The sequence below is a fragment of the Pseudorca crassidens genome, chromosome 2 (assembly GCF_039906515.1).
Source record: "Pseudorca crassidens isolate mPseCra1 chromosome 2, mPseCra1.hap1, whole genome shotgun sequence".
Lineage (NCBI taxonomy): Eukaryota > Metazoa > Chordata > Mammalia > Artiodactyla > Delphinidae > Pseudorca > Pseudorca crassidens.
Window position 1 is genome coordinate 2,004,028 of NC_090297.1, and position 22,899 is coordinate 2,026,926.

Below are 22,899 nucleotides of genomic sequence, written 5' to 3' on the forward strand. Positions count from 1 at the left end.
CCACCCTGGGCTGGTCTGAGCTGGGATTTGGGGTGGTGGGTGACATAGGGCAGGTGGCATGGCAGGGGGGCTCCCTGCCTGGCTGACTGGCAGGTCAGCCCAAGCTCAGAGTGGAAACCCGCCTGTCCCCGCCCACAGCATCTCCTGCAGCGCCAGGAAGGCTGATTCCGGAAACCCCAGCTGGGGGGCTGTTGCAGCCTCTGCCCAGGGGACCCACCCTAAACAAGGCCTGGGAAGGGCAGGCTTGGAGTCCAGACTCAATTTTGTGCCGGCTGGCAAGCACCTTACTTTCCAGGCCTCAGGAACCTCATCTGTAAAATGGGGGTGATGGAAACAAAGCAAACACCTTGAAGGCAGCCAGAGTTCTCCAGAGCTCCTGGGCTGCCCTCTGGCCGCCATTCTGCAAAGGTGGGGCCCTTTCTGGAGCAGTGGAGGCCTTGCAAACCTCCGATTCCCCGCTGGGCTGGTCGGCTTCTTGGAGGGCTTCCTGGAGGAGGGGGCAGCAGAGCCGGGCCCGTAAGGAGAAATGCAGAGTCGCAGAGGGGTGAAGCCGGGTAGCCCTGGCGTCACCCTGGCAGGCGACGCCAGGCCCGAGGCGGTGGGCGTGGAGGGCGAAGGGCGGAGGGCGGTCCCAGAAGGGCGACTCCAATCGGGACTCGGAGGCCGAGGCAGCTCGGCTGCAGGTCACGTGGGCGCCGGCTGGCCAGGTGGGGACAGTGACGCAGGCTGCGCAGCCAGGTACCTGGGGCGCGCCCCGCCGGCCCCTCCCGCCCGGCACTCGGAGCAGGAGCCGCCTGGCGCGCGCCCTGCCCACCTGGCCGCCCACCTGGTGGGGCCGGAGCGCTGCCGCCTCCTGCAGGGCCGCACAGGAAGTGGGGGGGCGGGGACAGGGAGGGACCGAGCGGCCGGGACAGAGCTCGGGGCCTGCAGAGCCTGGAGGTGGACCGGCCCCCGTCGGCCGCCGAGCTCGTAGCTCTGTCCTCCGCCCCACGGCGCAGGTAAGCCTGGGGGACAGGTGACGGGGGAACAGGTGAGCCTGGGCGACAGGTGGGCCTGGGAAGGGACGGGTGAGCGAGGTGGTGGGGATGAGCCTTGGGGAGGGGGCTGGCAAGGCCGAGGGCGCACTTCCTCCCCTTCGCTTTTCCCGCAAGCCCTGCCCCGGGGGCCGCGTCACTCTGCGGCTGCCCGCCTCCGCGGTGGCTGCCCAGCGGGGGCTGTGGGAGGGGACAGAGCCTGGCTGGACCTAGAGCCCCTGACCTCTGACCCCCCCACCCCGCTCCCCTGGGCTTCGGGCGTCCCAGCTCCCTGCTCCTCCCCTCCTTTGAGCCCTAGGGGACACTCCCTCGCCCTGGACGGGACTCGCAGCCAGAGCTCCCACTGGGGCATCAGGGCTGAGATACCCTAGGGAGCCCCAGGACCTTTGAAAAGGCGGGGCAGGGTGCGCACGGAACGACCCTCCCAGCAACCCGGGAGAATCTGCTGCCCAAACCTGCTTTGGCACCAGGAGTAGCAGCCCCAAGAATGAGGACCCCCTCCCCACATCAAACTGGGAACAAACTCCTCCCCCACTCTGGTAGGCAGACTCGGCGGCAGGGAGGGGTCCTGGCGTGCATCCCATCCCGCTAAGAAGGAGGGGGAAGGGAGGAGGGCGGGGCTCGGCTCCCAAAGCTGTGGGTCCCGCTTACTGCCAGGACGCCTGGCTTAGCTGCCCACCCTCCGTTTCTGCATCCGGGAAGCAAGGATCTTTTTGAGATTTGTGTGGACCTCAGCCCAGCAGCGGGCACGCGGTGGGGGGGCGGCCGGGAGCTCTGCGTCTGACCTGGAGGTGAACAGTCTGCACCTCCTGGTGGCGGCCCAGTGGGCGCTTGTCAGGCCAACCAGTCTACCCTGCACCCCTGCTGCCTAGTGCTTAAGGGCGGGGACCCCAGGTCCAAATCCCGGCTCTGTGTAACCTGTTACTTAAGCCCCCTGGGCCTCAGTTTCCTGCTCCGTGAAATGGGAGCAGTTAGAGGGTGCTGACTCAGCTGCAGCTGGATCCTCTTCTGGTTACCACCCTGCAGATGCCCATGGGCCGCAGAAGCCAGCATCACATCACGGGCACTGCCCAGGGCTTTCCCAAGCTCTCCTGGCAGGGGGGAGTGAGCTGGCGGAGGCCCCTCCCCCTCCTACCTGGGCACCTGCAGGGGAGGAATCTGTGCAGGGCAGGGGCATCTCTGTTCCACAAGGGCTCTGGTTCCCCAGGGGCTCGGGACAGGGGGTGTCTCTCACCCTGCACGGGAGACGCTCTTCACCAACACGAGAGGAAACCAGGTGCAGAGTGAGGTGGCGTGACGTGGCTTGCCGGCGGGGCCCCTGAGATGCCAGTCTGTGCGTGACCCGATGGGCACGGCCACTCCCCGCGGCTGGGTCCTGGAATTCTAGTTTCAGTTTCTGAATGGATCTCAGCTGCCCCTCTCTTTCGCCTGTGGCCGTTGTCGCTCTTGGGCGACCGGCCGCCTGTACCAGCATCTTTATTTCTAGTGAGAGTCGCCACTCACCCAGCTGGCCCACTGGGGCAGTGGTCTGGGTCAGGACAGCGCCTGGCTCCTTGCCCAGCTCCCCGCTGGCCGGCAGCCTGACCTCAGCAGGTCGCATTCCCTCTGCTCCTGGTTTCCTCACCTAGCAGAGCAGGGAAACGCCTGCCGTCCAGAAGACCCCTGAGAGGCCAGACACACAAGGAGAGAAGGTGTTTATAGGACACCCGTGGGCCACCTGTCCCGGCTACCTGGCGGAGTCAGGGCTCTGATTTCTTATCCGGAGCTCCTCTGGGGAAACACTGTGTGCGCCAGCCAAGCCTGGCACAGGGGCTGGGTTTATGGGGCGGCTGGACTCAGAGCCGGGAGTGGGAGCCACAGGTGGCCCGTCTGGGTGGGCACTGCGGGCTGAGCCTGCCGGTGCCCGGAGGCATCATAGGAAGGAGACAGCAGGAGGCTTTTGCTCGGGGTGGGAGGAGCACGAGGCCTGCCACTGCCCCTCCCACTGCCAGGCTGTGTCCGGGACTGAGGACGGCCAGGCGCGTCTTCCCAACCTCTAGGGAGGCGGGTGACTCTCCAGTTAGCTGGACCGAGGCTTCTCTACCTCAGCACTGCAGACATTTGTTCCGGATGATTCCTTGTCGTGGGTGGTCCTGGGCCCTGTAGGGTACTGAGCAGTGTCCCTGGGCTCTGCCCACAAGAGGCTGGTAGCTCAGCCCCAGCGGTGACCACCAAGAATGTCTCCGGGCTCGGCAAAGTGTCCCCCGGGGGGCCACGCCGCTCCGGTTGAGAGCCCCCAGCTGCCCCCGGCCACCCTGCAGACAGAAGTGTCTGCTACGTGCTGCAGGGTTTACGAAGCCAAATCCTGCCCCACGTTCCATGTGACTCCAGGTCTGGAACCTGGCCAGGCAGAATTACCCGAACACAAGGCCATCATCGTGGGTCAAGTTTGTCTGAGCAAAGATGGGGTCGTGTGCACGGTGCCAGGGAGGCCGAGCCCCGCCAGGCAGGGTCCCGTCAGCTGGACCTAGAGGGACAGACGTCCCATGGATGGAGGTGTTGTGGTGACGTCACCCAAGGGGTGGCAGGTCCCATACTCGGTGCGGTTTGGGTCCTGGTGGCTGTGAGAGCTGCTGCGACCGGAGCCCCAGGCCCAGGCCAGGAGGGCTGTGTTCTTCAGGGCAGCAGGAGGGACGGTGTAGAGCCTGCCGGGGTCCTGGGAAGCCCATCTGTCAGGAAAAACGAGGGCTCCAGGGGTGCTGGGCTGCAAGGGGCCCTCTGGGCCAGGCCAGCGTGAAATGCAGAGCCAGGGCAGGGCCAAGTGCAACGTAGGACCAGACAGGCTGGGTCGGGTCACCTGAGGTTGCCAGAGACCTCCCCCACCTCCACCTGTGGACTCCCAGCCCCCGCTCCTCCCACCCAAGCCCCGCCTGTCCCTTACCCACCCCTGCACATGTGCTGGGGACACCGGGAAGGGCTGCTTAGTGGCAAAGGGAGAAGCTGTGGTTCCCAGGGCTCAGCCGTAAGGGGCCCTCCCCAGCCCACTCTGAGCAGAAACAGCAGGGCGTCACCCAGGAGGGGGCACAGATGGGTCTAGAAGCTCCTGTGGAGCTGCCCTGGTGGATTCGGCACACCTGGAGCAAAGTACCAAGTGGGCTATAGTTCTCCACATGGAACACCCAGGCCTCTTCAGGAAGACACGGTTCCAGGGAGAGCAGAGCCAGGCAGGTGCCCACGATATCAGCGTTCACACATCAGCTTGCGAATTGAGCCCAACTGTTTGTGGGGACGTAGACAGGAAATCATCCCTGCTCCTGAAGGACACACAGGCTCGTCAGGGAGACAGAGGGACATACGGACAGCACGCGGCCCTCGCTGCCGTGGGCATCGGTGGGGGAGCTTCCCAGGGCTGCCTTTGCTGGGGAGCAGACCTGCCTCTGTGGCTCGAGTGGTCACTGCCGGGTGTCTGGTCTCTCTCTCTCAGTGGCATTGCTGCCCATAGAACATGGCCGCCATTGCGACTGTGCTCTCGGCCCTCCCCTGCACTGGCTGCAGGACACCAAGCAAGGGCCAGCGTCCAGTGAGGATGCGGGAAGAGATGCTCTTAGAGCCAGGTGGCTGGAGGAGAAGCCTCCAGACATGGACCCTGTGGGGAGTCCCAAAGAGCCTGCCAGGCAGAAGCATGTGCTCACGTGTGTGCGCTCACGTGTGTGTGCTCACAGGGCACACGGGTCTCCCACCAGAACACGCCTGTCTCCTAAATGGGAGCCGACAGCTGACTGGGACATTGAAAGAGGATGTGGCATCCGCGAAACAAGAACAGGCTGCTCTGCATAAAGAGCAAGAGAGAGCTCTTCGTGGGACCAGGAAAACAACAATCGTTTGGTGGAAAGGTGGGAATCTCCCACAAAGGGGAACAAGAGATGAAGGAGAAGGAGAGAAGAGGTCGGAAGTGAGGGGTTCTCACTAAAGGCTGTTCCAGAAGGAGACCAGAGCAAACGGAGGTGGGAGAATTTATCAAAGAAATAGCACTGGAAAACACGCGGACCTAAAACAGGTGGGAAGGACGCACAAGCCTGTGGCTCAGGGAGTGAACGTGGATCCGTCGCCGTGCCTGTCCCCATAGGTGGTAAAGCGGAGCAGGGGGAAAGAGAGCCTCCTGTCGTGACCAAGGAGGTGAAGTCAGACCGGCGTCGGATGTCTCGTTGGCAGTGAAAGCAGGAAGGCAAGGGAAGAAGGCTTCTCCATTCTGGAAGAAAATAATCTCCAGTGGAAGTCTAAAGGCATAAAGAAGACATTTTCAGAGGTCTCCTTCCCTTGATGCTGCCTTGGGAAGGTGCCAGGGGCTGGGCCCCAGCTCAGTGGGTGGGAGGAAGGAAAGGGAGGGTCAGGATGCCGTGTGGGGGTCAGGGGGCCGAGCTCCTGCCCTGAGAGCCGGGAAGGGAGGGCCTGGGGAGAGAGGACTGATGCTTGGACCCTCTGGAGCACACGATCCAGATGCCCAGGGCGGGGACGCTGGAATGCACGGGGGAAAATTAACCAGAAGAAAGCCAGCCAGTAAACAAGAGAGAATTATTAACCAGCCAGGCTAACACAAACACCCACGGGGGCATGGCGGAGCGGGGGGCGGAGCCTCGTTCCCACAGCCAGGGGAGGGTGAGTGATGCCCCAGGCTAGGAGATCTCAAAATAGCGAGTGGGGCTTGTTTAGAAACTGGGGGAACGCTGAAAAGCCAGGGGTGGTGGTTTGTGGGGGACGGGGTGGCGCGGAGGAGGGGACGCCTATCTTGGATGATAAGTCTCTCCTCCCGGTGCTGTTTGACCTTTGAACCTATGCCCAGGTAGCTCTGTGATCAGCTAAGCAGTGGGAGGAAGAAGACAGGGGTCCTGCGACAGCTGCAGCCCCAGGAGTCGGCTCCAGCCGGGCCCGGGTCCTGGAGCTCATGCAAGAGCAGGGCAGTGGCCCACGCCCCTAGCACAGTGCCCCTCCCCTTCAGGCCTGGGTCCCGGGCTGGTGGCGCCCCAGGCCTGTGGGTGCGGCTGCCTTGTTTGGAACCGAGGTCACACCCAGCAAGGGCTGGCCTGACAGGCTCCGTCTGGCACCTTCCGGCTCCGGAAGAGCCTTTGCCCTCTCCCGGGAGAGGACATGTGCCACTGGCTGGGTCTGGGACCTGGGCTCAGAGGAGGGGACTCGGGCCTGGGGCCTGAGACGGGGAGGAGGGAGAGGAAGGAGGAAGAATGAGGGGATGGGGCGAGCAGGGGTCACGGGCACCACAGTCTCCGTGTTATACAATGTAAACCACCCCCGTGGGAATACACGGTGGCTAGATGAAAGGACTCAGGAGCTGGACGTCTCCTGGATGCGCACTGGGGTGCGTCTGCTTGGCCTGCATAGATGGAAACCTGTAAGAGACCCATTTCTCGGCCAGGCCTGGGTACAGTGCAGCCAAGTTAACACAGGGAGGGCGACCCAGGAAGGTGCAGACCCACCCACGGCTGCCAGCGCCCAGGGAGGCCTGGGGACTCAGAATGTCCCCAGGAATGCGTGGGCCATCCTCCTGCTGTGGGCGTGGCCAGGGCTCCAGCGGCAGCCCCTCCCTGCAGCCCGGGAGGCTGAGCTGCTCACACCTTCCTGGGATGCTTTTAGCCAGAGAATCTGGGAGCTGGGGCAGCAGAGCAGGGCGGAGGGCCAGGCCTCTGGGGGCCCCTGAGTTGTTCCCGCTGTGCCATGATTTAGGCTACCCCATGTGGCCAGACCTTCCCAGCCTCCTGTCAGAGGGATTCCTGGGCTGAAGCTCAGAACCTCCAGGGGGAAGCACCCGGACCCAAGGTGTGTGTGTGAGGTGTGCTCGGGCTGGAACCCGCCGGGTGGGTCCAGGCACAGACAGTGGGTCCCTGGTGGCGCCCACCATCCCAGGCCTGGCCCCCTCCAGCTGCGTGCACCCAGGTGGGAGAGAGCAGGGCGTGCCCTCCCCCCCCACAGAGCTGCTGGATAAACTCCTGGGTCAGCGGTCCTCCCCAGGTCCGCAGGGGAAGTGGCACGGGATGCGGTGGTGTAGCTCTGAGCTGAGGTTCCCTCCCAGCGGGACCACCTGGGCAGGTGACTTAGAATCTTAACTCTCCATCTGAACAAGGCTTCCACCCTTACCCGGCCCTTGTAATTTTAACGTTCAGAAGTTCTGCATTTATAAGAAGCATGTGAGTGGTGGCTATCCTTGTTCTTATTAAAAGTAAATGGGAAAGAATGAAAGGAGTGAGTTCTCCCCATGTTAGGTTTGCGTCGTATGAAGTTCTCAACCTTCAGCCGCTCCTCTCGAGGCTCACAGATAACCTTCTATTCGGCACCGGTGACACCAGAGCCCCTCGGCGGCCAGGTCCCTGTTTAAGCACTACATGGATGAGCTCCCCACCTTTCCCAGCATCCTCAGGAAGCTGGGTACTTATTATTGTACCCATTTTACATATTTGTAAAGCGAGGCCCAGGGTGTAGCAGCTCAGCTCCTGGCTGCGAAGCCAGCCTTTGAGCACCGCATCCTGGCAGCCATACCTCGGGCTCCGGCTGCAGCAGGGCTGCCCTCACCTCTGTCCTTTCCCCCAGGTCCCCGCGGCCACTCAGCATGTCCCAGCAGCACTCGGACAGCTCCTTGGAGGAGAAGCTCCTGGAACACCGCTTCCACTCGGAGCTGCAACTCGACACCGAGGGAAACCCAGCGTCCCGGCTCCCGATGGTCCGGGGCCCCCTGCAAAGCAGGAGCAATGCCACCTTCCAGCCCGACACCCCGGTGCCCCCGTCGCCGTCCCCTGAGGCCCAGGAGCCCAGGACCATCGTCCTGAGCACGCAGAGCCCGGCAGCCCTCAAGATGGGCACTCAGCAGCTGATCCCCCGGAGCCTGGCTGTGTCCAGCAAGGCTAAGACCCCGGCCCGCCATCAGAGCTTTGGGGCGGCCATGCTCAGCAAAGAGGCTGCCCGGCGGGACCCCCGGCTCCTCCCGGCCCCCAGCTTCTCCCTGGACGACATGGACGTGGACACGGGTCCTGGGGGGATGCTGAGACGAAATCTGAGGAACCAATCCTACCGGGCGGCCATGAAGGGGCTGGGGACGCCCAGCGGTGAGGGCGGCCCCGTCCAGCTCAGCCCCAAGATCCCGGCCCTGGCCGAGGAGCCCAGCCAGCCTCCTGCTCGGTCCGCGGCCAGAAATAAGGTAGGGGGCTCGTTGGCCTGGGCAACGCGGCGGGGGCCGTGCCTCAAGGGGCCTCGGGAGCTCGTGGGCAGGGAAGGGGCCCGAACACACCTTCCCGTCATCACGCAGCCGCGCACCTGTGCAGGCTCCTGGGAGGGTTTATTCCAGTTAAGCTCTACAGCCGGGCCATGAGCAGAGTGTGAATGTCCCCATTTTATAGATGAGGCAGCTGAGGCTCAGGAAGACCGAAGGTGTTAGCCAGGACCCCGGCTCTCAGCCACAGCGGGGAGCAGAGCCCAGGGAGGAACCAGCCCTTCTCTCCAAGTCGCTCTGAGCACGGAGGGGGAGCCAGCCCATCTGAAGGACAGATTTCAGTCATGGCTTTGCAGCATGGACTGGCCTGGAATCTGTCTGCCCGAGGGGCGCCCGTCGGGGACTCAGGAGGGCTTGTGGCAGCTCGGAAGTCGGATGCTGCCCTGCACGCTCTCCCTCCCTGCCCTGCCTGACCGCCGGCTCAGGGCTGTCTGTGCCCACAGGCGCCGTCCCGGTGGCCTCCTCCACCACGGGCTTCTGCCCAGACCATGAGCCCTGGCCCTGATCTGGGGAGAAGCCCAGACCACCTGTCAGAATGCTGGTGACCCAGCGTGCAGAGGGGCAGGGCAGGGAGGACCGCTGTCCTTGGGCTAGAGACACCCCTGGCCTGCGAGGCAGGGCACAGCCTGGACCCCGGCACCTCCACGCCCACCCAGGGCCAGGCCTGCAGGGTCCATTGTTCATTCATGCTTGATTCATGCGGCCAGCCAACGTTTCCTGAGGCCTCACGCACCCAGTGAGCAGAGGCCCCAGGAGAGCTCCCAGGGTGGTGGGGCCCCGTGGGCTGGGCTGGGGGTGCTCAGGGTGCTGAGAGAGCACAGAGGTGGGGCTCCCCAGGAGCTCAGGGCCGGGGGGGGGTCAGGAGTCCCGGAAAAGAGAGGGTTAAAGTAGAGGCGTGGACACAGGATGGGAGCCAGGTGGAGGACGGGCTGCGGAGACAGCGGGTGCCCGGGCCTGGAGGTGGAAGGGGTGGGGGCGCTGGGGGGTGCCGGGCGGGCAGCAGGGAGAGCCGGGTGCACCTGGGAGCACCACACATTCCAGACCAGCACGGGGAGTTTCAGGCTCCAACTTATTTCGAGAAACCAGCTCCCGCTTTCCTGGAACCCGTGCAGCTGGGGGTCAGGGGAAACGGTGTCCCAGCCAAGGAAGCGGGCTCTGTGGCAACTGGAAGGACCAGGGTATGGGGCCCTGAGAGCCCTGCCCGCCCCCAGTTCACCCCTGCAGCCCCACCAGCAGCTGCTGGGGCCCTGGGCCTGTGCTGGAGCTGGACGCCAACCTGCCAGGCTCTACTCTTCCTGCCACCCCAGGTCCCGGGCTCGTGGGGCCCCCGTGCGGCCCTGGCTCCCACCCCAGTGTCTCTTCTAGGCCATCTCCCAGCCACACCTGTGCTGCCTCGGCTTCCCTCCAGGCCCACCTTCCTGAGCATCTCCTCTCGGCAGCCCTCCTGGGCCTGCCCAGCCCTTGGTCACCTGCCCTGCCTGCTCTGAGCCCCATCCCACCCCGTCCTCCCTGCCCTGGCCTCTGCCTCCTTGTGGAGCCGACATTTATTAAGCGCCTTCTCCATGCCCAGCAGAGGCCCCTCGTGTTGGGCGTGGCGTCACATGTGGAGGGTCTGGTCTCTGGGCCCAGGTGCAGGGACTGCTGCCCGCTGCCCCTCCTCCCTGCTGACTGCCCGTGTCTCTGGGTCTCTCTGCACAGAAGACGCTGGGGCGGAAACGCGCACACAAGGGCTCCTTCAAGGACGGTGAGTGTGGCCAAGGGGTGCCGTCGGGCGGCGCTGCGGCCGGGCTGGGCCCTGGGGAGGCGGGTCTCACTCGGGCATCCTGGGGGAGACGGAGAACTACGTGCTGGATGGGTTCCCTCTGGGGACTGGAGGGCCTGGTGGCCCGTCTGACCCTGCAGCTCTGATGGGCCTAGAAAGTTCCCTTGGACTCTGTGCTGTCCCGGGGCGGCGGGCAGACAGAGCCTCCACACTCTCCCTCAGCAGATGTTTGTTAAGCACACTGTGTGCACCAGGCCCTGCCGGTGGGCCCAGGGCCAGGCAGAGGGCCCTGGGCCTGGGGTGCAGAGACACAGGCCACAGGGACCCAGTGTTAAAGGCTCAGGGGCCGTGGGTGACATCTGGGCTGTGCCTTCAGCCTGCCGAGGAGTGGATGCCAGCAGGACCCCATGGGAGTTGGCGGGTAGCTGCCTGCCCAGCCTGGATGCAGCAGCCAGTGGGTGTAAGGGGCCCCAGCCAGAAAGGGCCCCCTCCCTGCCAGCCCCAACCTCTGTGGACAGCCACAGGTCCGGGCGTGGGGAGGCCTCAGGATCGGGCCTCGTCCCCCAGGACAGCAGCAGTGGCCCCAGGTCTCGGAGCCAGGGCGGGAGGGAGCTGCGAGGAGGGGCTGCCTCAGGGCCGTCCCGAGCCACGCACCCGCCCAGCGGGGCTGCTGAACGCCTGGCCACTGCAGAGCCGGAGAGCGGGAAACCTCACCTCGGGCCGGGGGGCTCTCAGGAGGCGGCCTGCAGCGCCCTCGGCCGACCTGGGGACGGCCGCTGCCCAGTCCCCTCCCCAAGGCCGTGCAGTTTGGCCCGTGCCACTCTCTGATGTGTTGGCTCAGCCCTGGTCTGAAGGTGCCACATTCTGCACGGGGATGCCACCCCTGCCCTGGGCTCGGCCAGCTCAGCTGCGGGAGCCAGCCGGCCTGAGGGGAGCCTGCTCTGGGGGGCCCTGTACCACCTGACGCTCTCAGGGCCTCCTCGGGAGGACTCAGCGTGTGGGTTCCTGGGGTGCCAGGACCGCTCAGAGCCCCCAGGCCTGCAGGTGACGCACACCCCCTCTCCCCAGATCCCCGGTTCTACCAGGAGATCCGGGAGCGAGGCCTGAACACCATCCACGAGTCCGACGATGACTTACTCGATGAGTCCTCCAGCCCTGAGGAGACCCAAAAGGCGGATGCCCGCATCGTGGTCAAGAGCTACCGGCCCCCCCAGGTCACCTGGAGTCAGCTCCCAGAGGTGGGGCCGGGCTGGCGAGGAGGCCCTTCTCCCGACCCCATGGGTGGTCCTCCCGGTGAGGGGAGCGGCCTCCTGGAAACGCCCTGTCTGTGCCCAGCTGGCAGGGAGATCTTCCTGGTGCCTCAGAGCTGCCCTGCCCTGCGGGGCCCCGTGGGGGTGGTCGCTGCAGTGGGGAGAGGGGTTAGGGGCGTGTCATCTGTGTGTGTGTGACGGTCGTCCCACGGGTGAGCCCCTCACCCTCCCTGAGCTCCCTGCTCAGGCTGACCTGTAGGGACCTGGGGGCACAGGGGACCTCCTCCCAGGGGACTGTGCCCAGAAAGTGCCAGGAGGGTCCAAGTGAGGAGGCCAGAGGGGAGGGGAGAGGCCCGGCCGGAGCTGTGCGCCACTGCCAGGTGCCCCCTCACCTTCCACGCCTGAAAATGGGGCTGGTCCCTGCCCCGCAGGGCTGTGGGTTCCCAGTGGAGAGCGGCTGGGACAGAGGCGCCGGTGCTCCAAGCAGGTACCCAGGGAGGCAGCTCTCGCTACCCCAGGAGGGCGCAGCTGGCCGTGGGGCAGACAGCCTCCTGACGCCATCCCCTGGGAGCCGAGGGACGGAGCTGCAGTGCGGGCTGTGGGCGTGGGGGCAGCAGGGAGGGGCGTCTGGCTGTTCCTCTGTCTGCGGTACAACAGGCCTCCTCATTTGCATCCCGTGGGGCAGGAGAGGGGCCGAGGCACCGTGACCGTCCACCGAGATCCATGGGGCCGCCGGCCAGGGAGGGCCCAGGACGGGGCGGGGTTAGGGCAGGCAGACGGAAAGTTCCGGAAGTGCACGTGTGTTCCCACCCGCCAGGTGCCAGCTGCGTGCCCGGAGGTGCCTGTGCGCGACCTCCCGGGTCAGGGGTGGGGTCCAGGACAGTTTATCCTAGAAACGCTGCCGGAGGTTCTGCTCGCGTCACCTGAGCTCAGGCGTCTCGGCCAAGCCTCTGGGTCCGAGGACGCGTAGGATTTACCTGCCCAGCTCAGGCACTGCCGGCAGCCTCCGCCCAGCCCGCTGGGGAGGGGAGCACGAGTCGGGTGGCCCTGGTCCTGCAGAGGGTCGCCCCCGGCAGGCTCTGCAGGCACTCAGCAGGCATACCGTGGCCGAGTGAGCCACGCTCCAGCCGGGGCAGCCAGGGGCCAGGGGGCCTGAGGGGTGGAGAGCGGGGCAGTGTGCCATGCTGGAACGGTGTCACCCCTACCTCCGGGCAGGGTGCTCGCTCACCTGGCCCAGTTGTGCCTGAGTCGTGGCCCTGTGCTCAGCACGCCCCTCAGCTTTCCCGGGTGCTTCTGAGTCTCTCCACCACCTCCCAGCCCCCGGCAGCTCTTTGGGACAGAGCCCCCGTCCCATCCCTGGAGAGGCCTTTCCCTCCGGACGCCCATGCCCTTCCTCGGCTGCCCCAGGGCCCCTCTGAGGGAGGAGGTGTCGTTGGAGAAGAGAGACCTGGGTGAGGGGACCGAGCAGGGACAGGCCAGCTCGGCGGTCCAGGTGCCCCACGAGGTGCAGCTCCGCCCGGCCAGCCTAGCGTCTCTGGCTCCGTGCTGGCTCTGGCCCGGTGGCAGGATGAGCTTCCGGTGACTCGAGCCCGTGCCGTCCTCAGGTGGTGGAGTCGGGCATCCTGGACAAGCTGCCCGCCGAGGAGCACGAGAGGCAGGAGGTGAGGGGTGGGCTGGGGGCGTGGCCCTGCTTCTGACACGCCAGTGGGGGGCGCGGGGACCACAGCCCTGGCGACGTCGCCCACTGGCCCATTGGCTGCCTCCCGGTACCCAGCGATGGCTGATGCCCTGGCTGGGGTGGGGCTGGGGGGGCTACCGTTACCCACTTTCCGGGCGAGGGTGGGAGCCCTTGCCAGCGCCACAGCTCATCAGTGCCCGAGCCAGAGTGCAAGCCCAGGACTCGGGCTCATGTCCCCACAGCCGTGCTGAAGGCCCCAGCCTGCGTCCTGTCCAGGGGGCCCGAGTCCCGACCTGCCCCCTGCCCCCCAATCATCTCCCCGCGGCCTGAGCACTGGTCACCCGCGCACCCGGGCCAGGCCCCATGTGTGGCAGGGCAGCTCCAGGCAGGGCCTGGCGGGCGCAGCTGCCCCAACGTCCGCTCTGCTCTCACCCCAGGCCATCTTCGAGATCCTCATATCCGAGTTCTCGTACCAGCACAGCCTCGGCATCCTGGTGGCCGAGTTCCTGCAGTCCCGGGAGCTGCGGGCGACCATGACCCAGACAGAGCACCACCACCTCTTCTCCAACATCACCGACGTGCTGAGCGCCAGCCAGAGGTCAGGCCCGGGCCCAGCCCGTCGGCCCAGCACCTGATGGCGCAGGCTCTCGAGGGTGGGGAGGTTGGGGCTCTGGGTGACCCCGGTCTGCGAGTGCAGATGGACGGCCTGGAGCAGCCCTGGGGGGCAGGGAGCGCGAGAACCTTACGGGGCCCGCGGCCACCAAGAGCTGGCCCTGGGGACGTGCGAGCACAGAGGGCCAGTGACGAGGCGTGAGGTGCCCGCGGGACGGAGCAGGCTAGAGGCGGCCTTGAGTTGCAGCCCCGGGTCGTGTTCCGGGCCGAGGTGTTTGGTGCCTGGCCCAGGGCTCTGGTTGCAGGGCCAGAAGGTGGAGGAGGGGCCGGGTGTGTAGCTGCAGGCATGCCAGGGCCTCTGTGTGTGTGTGTGTTCATGTGCATGCATGTGTGGCAGCAAGTGTGTGTGTGTGCGTGTGTGTGTGTTTACTCCCATGGAGGGCGAGGTCCAGGTAGCACCTCTGTGGGTCCAGCCCCTCACTGCCCTGCACCCTAGGCGACCCCATAACACCCTGTGGCGTCGCCCTGAGCCTCAGCGTCCCCTCCCTAACCTGAGGGGGTGGGTCCCATTCCTGCCCCCTTGCAGACTGGGGTGAGGCATATGGGAGACGATCAGGTGTCAGACCCCAGTCACCTGCAAGGAGCAGAACCCCTGCCCCTGCCTTGCACCGGGCAGAGGCAGCCGGGGCTCCAGGAGGCTCCCGGCAATTCTGACCCAAGTCCCAGGGAATCCAGTCAAAGTGGCAAATTTTTTGTCCTACCGTCTGCTCCCCACGATGCTGGCTAGAGTCTGCGAGACTCTAGCAGGAAGTGGCCTTGGATCTGGCCATGGGTGTGTGCCCAGTTATTTCAGGTTTAGGAGCTGATCTGTCCTGGGGTTTTCCCAGGGGGGCCCTAGCAGCTGACCCACCCAGCACCTGGTGTGGGTGCATCTGGGAACCTTGCTCTGTGCGTGTGCGTGTGTGTGCATGTGTGCGCTCACACGTGCAGGGCCATGGACAGACCAGCAGCCCTTGGGCCTCACCGTCGCTCCCACAGGTTCTTCGAGGACCTGGAGAAGCGGCACAGGGCGCAGGTGTGCGTGGAGGACGTCAGTGACATCCTGGAGGAGCACGCCGAGCAGCACTTCCACCCCTACGTCTCTTACTGCTCCAACGAGGTCTACCAGCAGCGCGCCCTGCAGCAGCTGACGTGAGCCGGCCCCGGGGCCCGGGACGGGGCCGGCGGGGGTGGCCTCGGGAGGCTCCGGCCCCTTGCCACGGGGCACGTTGCTGCTCGCAGCCCGGCTTCTGCAGCTTCCGCCCGATTTCTCCTGATGGACTGGCCTCGCCTCCCACCGCGGCTGAGAACCCCTTTCTCTGTTGCAGAAGCAGCAGCGCTGCCTTCCGAGAGGCCCTGAGGGAGATCGAGCAACGGCCCGCGTGCGGGGGTCTGCCCATGATCTCCTTCCTGATCCTGCCCATGCAGAGGGTGACCCGGCTGCCCCTCCTGACGGACGTGAGTGCGCAGGGAGGTGGCCCGGGGTCCATCTGCAGGCAGAGAGAGCATGGCTCCTTCCTGACCTTCTCCCCCCGCTGCGTCTGTCATGTATGGTCGTGAGGACAATCACAGGACGGCTTTAACGGCCACAGTGGCCGTGGCCGCTGTCAGCAGCACCGCCCGTGGAACTCCCTCTGCCGGGAGCTGCTCCAGCACTTGCTGGATTCTGTTCATCTGCTTGATGGTTACGGGGTTCGTTCGTGTCCTGAGTCTGATCCGGTGTCACCCAGACCCCTGCCGAGCATCGGTCAGGGTTGTTGCTTCCCCCTACCCTCGGCCAGTTGTCCTGGGCGTGGGCCTGGGGTGACCCGTTTTGTGGACAGAGGGGCTCCGAGGGGCTTCCTGGAGTGGCTTGTGCTCTGAGATGCCAGCTCATGGGGCAGCGGGCCTTGTGGGGTGAAAGGTACACGTACACACACAGGCACACAAGAGCCCGCACATGGCAGGAGCCCAGCTGAGCTCTGAGAGGCAGCATGTGGCCCGTGCAGAGCGGGTCAGCATCCCAGGCAGACAGGATATCAGACCCTCCGGGCCCTCGGGGAAGTGGAGAAATAGAGGCTTCAGGGGCCTCCCAGGCTGGAGCACCACAGTCAAGAACTGAAGGGGTGGGGCCTGGGTGCCCCCCGGGGTCTGGCGTTGGTAGGGGAGCCCCTGCCCCAGGCAGGCCCCTGAGCCGGGGTGCAGAAGGCTGCGTGTGGCTTCTCACGTCTGGTCTCTTCCTGCAGACACTCTGCCTCAAGACTCAGGGCCACCCCGAGAGATACAAGGCCGCCAGCCGTGCACTCAAGGCCATCAGCAAGGTGAGGGGTCCAGGGTAGGGGAGGCGGCGCCCAGCCCCAGCCCAGCCCCGAGCTCTGTCCCCACGCCCACCCGTCGGCAGAGACCCTGAAGGCGGGGCAGAGAGGGTCTCCAGACGGTCCCTCGCAAGCCCCTCATGGTGCCGGTGGGGAAACTGAGGCTCAGAGAGAGGGCCGCTCACACAGTCGCTGAGCCCGGGGCGGGGCAGGGACCAGGACAGCCGTGAGGGCCGCTGCCGCGGGGGGCCAGGCTAGGCTGGACGGGGCGGGCGTGGGGTCTGGCGCCAGGCTGTGGGCCGGCCCTCAGCACTTGCTCTCGCGTGCACGCCCGGTAGCTGGTGAAGCAGTGCAACGAGGGGGCCCACCGGATGGAGCGCATGGAGCAGATGTACACGCTGCACACGCAGCTGGACTTCAGCAAGGTCAAGGTAGGCGGGCCCCAGCGGCCCCTGACCTGTCCCCCGGCCCGGCTCTGTGCGGTCAGGGGTCACCGCCCCCCAGCGTGCAGGCTGGAGAGAGGCCTCTGGGGGTGACCCCCTGCCCCCCGCCGGTGAAGCCCAGGGCTGGGCCTCCGCCTCGACCTCTCCAGGCCTCTTCCCACCTGAGCGCGTGCTCCTCGGCCTCAGGTCTCAGCTCCACCGCCCCCTTGCCTGCGGTGGGTCTGCAGCGGCAGAGGGCAGACCCCGGGGCCGGTGACGGGGAGCCAGTGGCAGGCCCAGCGGCAGGGCTCAGCCTGGGCCCAGGCTCCTCGTCAGCTGTGCTGGGAGCGGGGGCTGGACGACCTCAGGGCCAGCTCAGGCTTCCCGCTGGGGCCAGGATGGGTCTGTTGGTCCTGGGGGCGGGGGTCTAGGCAGCCTACAGCTCCACCCAAGCAAGCAGAGCTCAGACCTCTGCCCACACGGCTCCCCACCATCCCACAGACTAGCCCATCCTTGTGCCGTCCAGGCGCTGCCCCAGCAGCAACTCTCTGGAATCAGGGCCCGGAGGCAGCCTCTGCCCCGCCCCACTGCCCTGGCTCTCCCCTCCCCCCACGGCCTGGCTGCCGCAGAGCCCTGTGGGCGTGCAGGGGGGGGCAGGAGACTCGGAGGGTCCCCGGGGCAGCTCTGTGGGCCCGGCCCCAGCTTATCATCAATCAGGCTGAGCTGCTGACCTCTAGCTCCCAGAGGCGGCCGGCAGGCCGGAGCCGATGGGAACCAGTGCCGTGGGCGGGGCCGGAGGGCCGGGCAGGGAGGGCACAGAGGCTCCGACAAGGGCCGCAGGCTCCTTGGGGTGAGTCAGGGTGGCTTCACAGAGGAGGCGTTTGGGTGATGACTGCCACGGACCCGCTGAGCCCACACCCTTGGCCGGGGTCTTGAGCGCCTCGGCCGGGCAGCAGATGTCACATTTGGGGTGAAATACGCCCCCGACCAGAGCAAAGACCCAACCCTGGGCCTGGCTGACCCCTGAGCGGCCTCTCACCCCTCTACCCCCACGTCCCGAAACTGGAGGGCATGAGGGCAGGAGAGCAGCTGGCCCAGGTGGGGGTGCGGGGGCTCAGAGCCCCGGGAGGGGTGAGGTGTCCGGTGGGGCATGTCAGGGGGGCAGAGGCTGGTGGGCAGGGCCTCCTGGCTCCGTCCCCACCAAGCCTGCCCTGCCTGCCCCTCCCCTTCCGGCTTGACAGGCCAGAGCGCCAGCCTTGCTGGCGGAAGGCTGTCTGAGCACCGGCCATGGCGACATGGGACCCATGTGGCGGAGGCAGGGGTGTCTGCCTTAGCCGGGCCTGTTCTCTGGGCCGCGGAAGGGGAGGGAGCTCCGTTTGCAGCAGAGGCCCCTGGATGCCAGAGGTGGCCCCGCAGATCAGGGGTTCCTCACAGCCTGCGTAGAAGCAGCGATCCGAACCCCCTGCTTGGTGTGAGGCGGGCCAGGAGGCTTCCCCAGAGCAGCCTTCGCGCCCTGGTTTGAGGGCAGCCCTCGGTAGGTGCCCTGTGGGCCCCTGGGCCTGGCTGGAAGCAGGGCAGGCCTGTCCTAGGTTGCTGCACAAGGTCTGGGCCCGGGCCAGGCCCAGAGCAGCCGCCCCCTGAGCTCCTGTCCGCGGCCTGAACAGCCCTTTGTATGAGGCCTGGACAGTCACACTCCCTTCCTCGGTGCAGCCCAGGGAGGCCTGGTCACCCCGTTCCCAGAGGCAGGGCTCAGTCCCCATGGCTGCACATCCCTGCCACCCCGCCGGGACTCACCCCTGTGTCCGCTCTGCCCCCAGTCCCTCCCGCTGATCTCTGCTTCCCGCTGGCTGCTGAAGCGCGGGGAGCTCTTCGTGGTGGAAGAAACCGGGCTTTTCCGAAAACTCTCCAGCCGGCCGACATGCTACCTGTTCCTGTTCAACGACGTCCTCGTGGTCACCAAGAAGAAGAGGTGGGCCCCGCCCATGGTCGCCAGGCTGCGTGGCCTTGTGACGGGGAGCAGGCAGCAGCCGTGGCCTTGGAGCCGGGGAGGTGGGCTGGGGCCAGCTCTCGAGAGCATCCTTCCGGCTGACTGGCCCTCGGGCTGCCCACAGACCTCTGCAGCATCTGGCCGACCGCCTGTCTCCCTGCAGTGAGGACAGCTTCCTGGTCCAGGACTACGCCCAGCTGGACCACATCCAGGTCCAGAAGATGGAGCCCTCGGAGGCCTCTCTGCCGGGGGGCGGCAACCGCAGCTCCTTCGTACCGCACACCTTCCAGCTGACCCTGCTGCACAACAGTGAGGGCCGCCAGGAGAAGATCCTGCTATCCTCCGACTCAGCGTAAGATGGGAGGGCTCCGCGGGGGTGATCCTGAGAGCTCCGTGGGGACGGGATGCCTGATCCAGGGTTCTCGGCACTGCACTGTGCCAGGGACGGCTTAGTCCTTAAGCAGTTCACACTCCCGGGAGGGGGACACGCCAGCTGCAAAATACGTGGCCGAACTGTCCTGTGTGTCCAAGGAGAAACAAGGCAGGGGAGGGAGCACTGGGTGGGGGCCCTGGGGAGGGGCCTGCAGCAGAGGCACGGCAGTGCAAAGACCGTGAGGCAGGAGGCCCCTGCCAGGAGGAAAGTGGGGCTGGAGCACAGGGTGGGGGCCATGCAGGGCAGTGAGGGCAGACGGTGGGGGGACCAGCGCACAGAAAGGTGCTGGCTGGGTCTCCACGCTTCCTCCAGCACGGCCCCCTTTCCAGGTGGGAAGCTGAGGCTGAGCGCTGCTAACAGCAAGCTGACGGGGCAGGGCGCTTGGGGTCCAGCGCCAGGAAGCAGGGTGGCCTGGGCCCTGTGGGTGCAGCCACTGCCCGACTCCATGTCCCTGGCCAGATGTGACTCGGGGTCAGCCTGCCTGGGGGAGGCCTGCCTGCCGCTCCTTCCCGAGCCTGTGACTTCCTGCGCCTCGGCCCCCAGCACAATGGGTCAGGGAGACCAGAGGGGCCACCCACTTACACCTCCAGCTCCCGGCCGGCTCACCAAAGTGTGCCCGGGCAGCGTAATCCTTCATCCCACTGCCTTCCCACCTCGAAGGCTGTGGGGGGCTCAGGGACACCCCGACCCTCCCACCATGCCACACTGGGTGGGGAGCGTGAAGCAAAGGTCGTCAGCTGGTAGGATCGGCCTTCGGCCTCGCTCACGTGCGCTCTGCCCCCAGGAGTGACCGCGCGCGGTGGATCACAGCACTCACGCACTGGGAGAGGCGGCAGCCAGACCCCACTAACAAAGGAGGTAAGCGCCTGCCCCCCCGAACGCAGCAGGGCTCACAACCCCTTCCCGGCCCTGGGGTGGGGGGTGGGCCTGAAGGGGAGAGGTGCTGTCCAGCCCTCTGTCCACCCCACAGCCTGCCCCCAGGGTGACCTGCCAGGTAAGGGGCCCCAGCCCCAGGTACGTGTGTGTCTATCTGCACACACAGGCCCAGCGCTGTCTCAGGGCCTCATCCTCCCTGTTGCTCAGTAGCTGGGGAAACTGAGGCCAAGGAGCTGGAGTGGGCTGGCCCCTTAGAAGCTGGGTGCACCCTCTGCTGGTGCTGGGCATTTGGGCCCTGAAAGTGGGAGCAGCAGGTCCTGCAGCCTCCGGAGGGGTCCCAGCTTTAGCCAGAGGGAAGCTGCCATGTGACCGTGTGCTGGGACACCTGGGGGCCCCTGGGCCCCACCGAGACCAAGCCACAGGGGGTGTGTTGGGACTGGAGCCCACCCCCTCCCTGGAATAGTCGTGCTCCTGAGGCCTGCCCTCCCTGCCAGACCTGCTCCAGGTGGAGATCACCAAGGCCTACTTGGCCAAGCAGGCGGACGAGATCACACTGCAGCAGGCAGATGTGGTCCTGGTCCTGGAGCAAGAGGACGGTGAGCACAGGGGATGGGCCTGGGGGAGGCACGTGGGGCAGGTGGGAGGGGCCGGGCAGGCCAGTGCTGAGTGAGAGCCTGGGGGCCCCAGCAAGGGTCCAGAGCACCTGGCATGGTCAGCTGCCCTGAGAGCCCCCACCCTGGAAGTAGGCATGTACTCACAGTGGGCCTGATTCCAGGGCCCCCTTCAGTACCCTCCTTCAAGGACGTCTCAAATGTCCCCGAGTTGCAGGACCAGAAGTGGGTTCTTGGTCACTCTGTATCCTAAGCGGGAGGGTGGCCCCTGCAAGTACCTGCACAGGACGGAGCAGGCTGGCTGGCGTGAGCTCAGCCCCTGAGCCCAGAGTTGGGGCCGAGCACCTGATGGAAGCCCAGGTGCCACGTGACCTGGGGCAAGACGGGGAGGGGGGTCTGCTCCGAGGGATGCCTGGCCCTGGCGTCTTCTGGAGCAGCAGCTCCGAGGGGGAGCCGACACGGGGGCCCCTGCCTGGTGCCCAGGAGCCTGCTCTCACCTGCCCCGGGTCTGGGTCCAGGATGGCTCTATGGCGAGAGGCTGCGGGATGGAGAGACGGGCTGGTTCCCTGAGGACTTAGCCCGGAGCATCACGAGCCGCGTGGCCGTGGAGGGCAACATGCGCAGGATGGAGCGGCTGCGGGTGGAGACGGACGTGTAGCCGGACCTGCCGGCACCTCGCCGGGCCAGGCTGCGGCCGTGCAGCGTTGGTCCACACTCCAGCAAGTGGAGTCCATCCCCAGGGAGCGCAGTGGGCTTGCCCCCAGGGCCTGAAAGCTCCCTGGCCTCCCAAGGCCCCATGGGCTGCAGCGCAGGCTCCGGACACTTCCGAGGAGGAAGGCCATACGCCCTCAGGAGGGGCATCCTCCCGGCAAGCTCAGGAGCCGTGCCAGCCCTGACCCCAGGCTGCGTCCCTGGGAGGAGCCCAGCCAGGCCTGCTTGCTGGCCACGCCGTCCCCCAGCTCCTGGCTGCCCCGCCCTGCTCCCTGTGCACCCACAGGGCAGTTATGCCATGGGCGAGTGATCGAGGCGGATGGCCCTCAGAAGAGCATGGGTGACCTGGAGGGCTCGCCCTCCTGCACCCCTCCTGCCCCAGCCTTGAGTACCCAGGGCTGCCCCATGTTCCCAGAGGAGAACCAGCTGCCGGCAGGTGACCCTGCAGAGCCAGCACTGGAATTGTGACTTTGAGACATTAAAGTACTTCTTTAACACCTGGATTTGCAAATTTGTGAGCCCCAGTGAAGGCCATACCGGTCCCTGAGAAATTCCCAACGTGCCGTGGGCGGGACTGGTCCCCCCCCCGTGTGGTCGCCTGTACTGGGCCCCCATTCATGGTCACCCTGTGTTAGTCCTTGGGCCTGCCACACCTGTCCACCTGGAGCGTCATGGGCAAGCCCATCCCCATGAAGCCCCTTGAGGCTGAGCCTGGCCGGTGGGGCTGGGGGACTCGGGGACATGGCAGAGGCTGTGGGAACCCCTCTGCGGTGTCCTCTCATCCCTCACCTCCCAGCTGGTCTGCTCCCCGAGGATCCCCTGGGACATGCAGGTGGGGAGAGGCAGGCTGGCCTGGCCTCTGAGCTGGGGAAGAAGGGTCTTGCTTCCCAGGAGAGGGTGATGGCCACCTGGGTGGCAGGGCGCTGCTGGGCCAGGTGCGAGGAGGACGGGTCTGCTCCCCCAGGAAGCCCCCTGCTAGCCCTCCCAATTCCCACACCCATGCCTGTTGCCCTTCTCGCTCAGGCGGTGCTGTCCTTGGGGTGGGGCTCCCAGCGTTCTCCTGACAATCTGCTGGGGCCCTGTCTTCCTTTGAAAGCTGGGGTGTGGATCCCCACCCGCTGACCAGAATTGGGTGACTCGGGGAGCCCAGCCCTCTGTCCCTTCCATCCCTGGGGCTGGCTGCAGGAGGAAGTGGAGGAGTGCGCCGGGCCAGGGGGAGGGGACTGGGTGGGGGTGGAGCTTATCCCAGCCCTGCCCACTGAACCAGGTGGTAGAGGGGTTCAGCACCAGAAGGGAGGGGCAGCTCCTCCCTTTAACGTCCAAGGTGACCTCCGTGGCCTGGGGCAGCTGGAAGGAACATCCTGGGCGTGTGCTCTGCAGGGTGGGGGGATGGCGCGGGGCCAGGCTCAGTGAAAGAGGCATGATCTGAGGGGTGGGGTCACCAGAGAGCAGGCCCAGCTCCTCCTACTTCCTGGACAGGTGGAAATCTGGGGCCTGCATTTTCCCAGCTGTGAGCTAAGTCCTGCTCTTTTCCTGGAGCTGCTGTGGGGCAAGCCGGTGACCAGGGTGAGGGGCAGGTGTGTGTTTGGTGTGTGTGTGTGCACGTGTGTGCGTGCCCTGGGCAGGAGCAGGTGGGCAGCATCGGTGTGTAAGCCCAGCTGCCTGCAGCCGGCCTATTCCTTCTCACCACTGACCCCTGACTCTCGGGGAGGGCAGGCCAGCCCAGCGCCCTTCGGTTGCCAGGTACGTTTTCAGTTAATGGAAAGCCCTGGGTCACGTCCTTGCTCTAGTCACCCGGGGTCAGCGACCTCAGCTCAGTTTTCTTCTGCAAAGTGGATGCAGGCCCTCTACCTCGGAGGCAGAGATTAAGAACGCTTAGCCTGGAGGAAGGACATCCCGGGGCCCTGGGGAGGGGCCATCACTGGAGACGGGGCTGCT

The 22,899-nt window shown here is 66.2% G+C and overlaps 1 protein-coding gene across 4 annotated transcripts; it reads left to right on the forward strand.

Moving 5' to 3' along the window:
* Positions 1-722: 722 nt before the first annotated feature.
* Positions 723-21,464, forward strand: ARHGEF16 (Rho guanine nucleotide exchange factor 16). 4 transcript variants are annotated; one of them, XM_067717809.1, is made up of 15 exons: positions 730-998; positions 7,611-8,214; positions 9,985-10,030; positions 11,117-11,286; positions 12,903-12,959; positions 13,414-13,574; positions 14,627-14,779; positions 14,956-15,085; positions 15,853-15,927; positions 16,260-16,352; positions 18,161-18,312; positions 18,455-18,682; positions 19,548-19,621; positions 20,134-20,235; positions 20,769-21,464. In XM_067717809.1, the coding sequence occupies exons 2-15, from the start codon at positions 7,630-7,632 to the stop codon at positions 20,906-20,908; spliced, it is 2,166 nt and encodes a 721-aa protein (XP_067573910.1). In that variant the 5' UTR covers positions 730-998; positions 7,611-7,629; the 3' UTR covers positions 20,909-21,464. The 4 variants fall into 4 exon arrangements, with proteins under 4 accessions (XP_067573929.1, XP_067573935.1, XP_067573910.1 ...); XM_067717820.1 differs by having other exon boundaries at positions 18,494-18,682; XM_067717828.1 differs by lacking the exons at positions 19,548-19,621; positions 20,134-20,235; positions 20,769-21,464 and adding an exon at positions 17,088-17,193 and having other exon boundaries at positions 723-998; positions 18,455-18,637.
* The last annotated feature ends 1,435 nt before the right edge of the window (positions 21,465-22,899 follow it).

Coding starts and splice junctions, on each gene's coding strand:
- ARHGEF16 (XM_067717809.1), top strand. CDS start 7,630: ATGTCCCAGCAGCACTCGGACAGCTCCTTGGAGGAGAAGCTCCTGGAA. Junction 13,575..14,626: donor GTGCTGAGCGCCAGCCAGAG/GTCAGGCCCGGG, acceptor TCGCTCCCACAG/GTTCTTCGAGGACCTGGAGA. Junction 18,313..18,454: donor GTGGTCACCAAGAAGAAGAG/GTGGGCCCCGCC, acceptor GGCTGCCCACAG/ACCTCTGCAGCATCTGGCCG.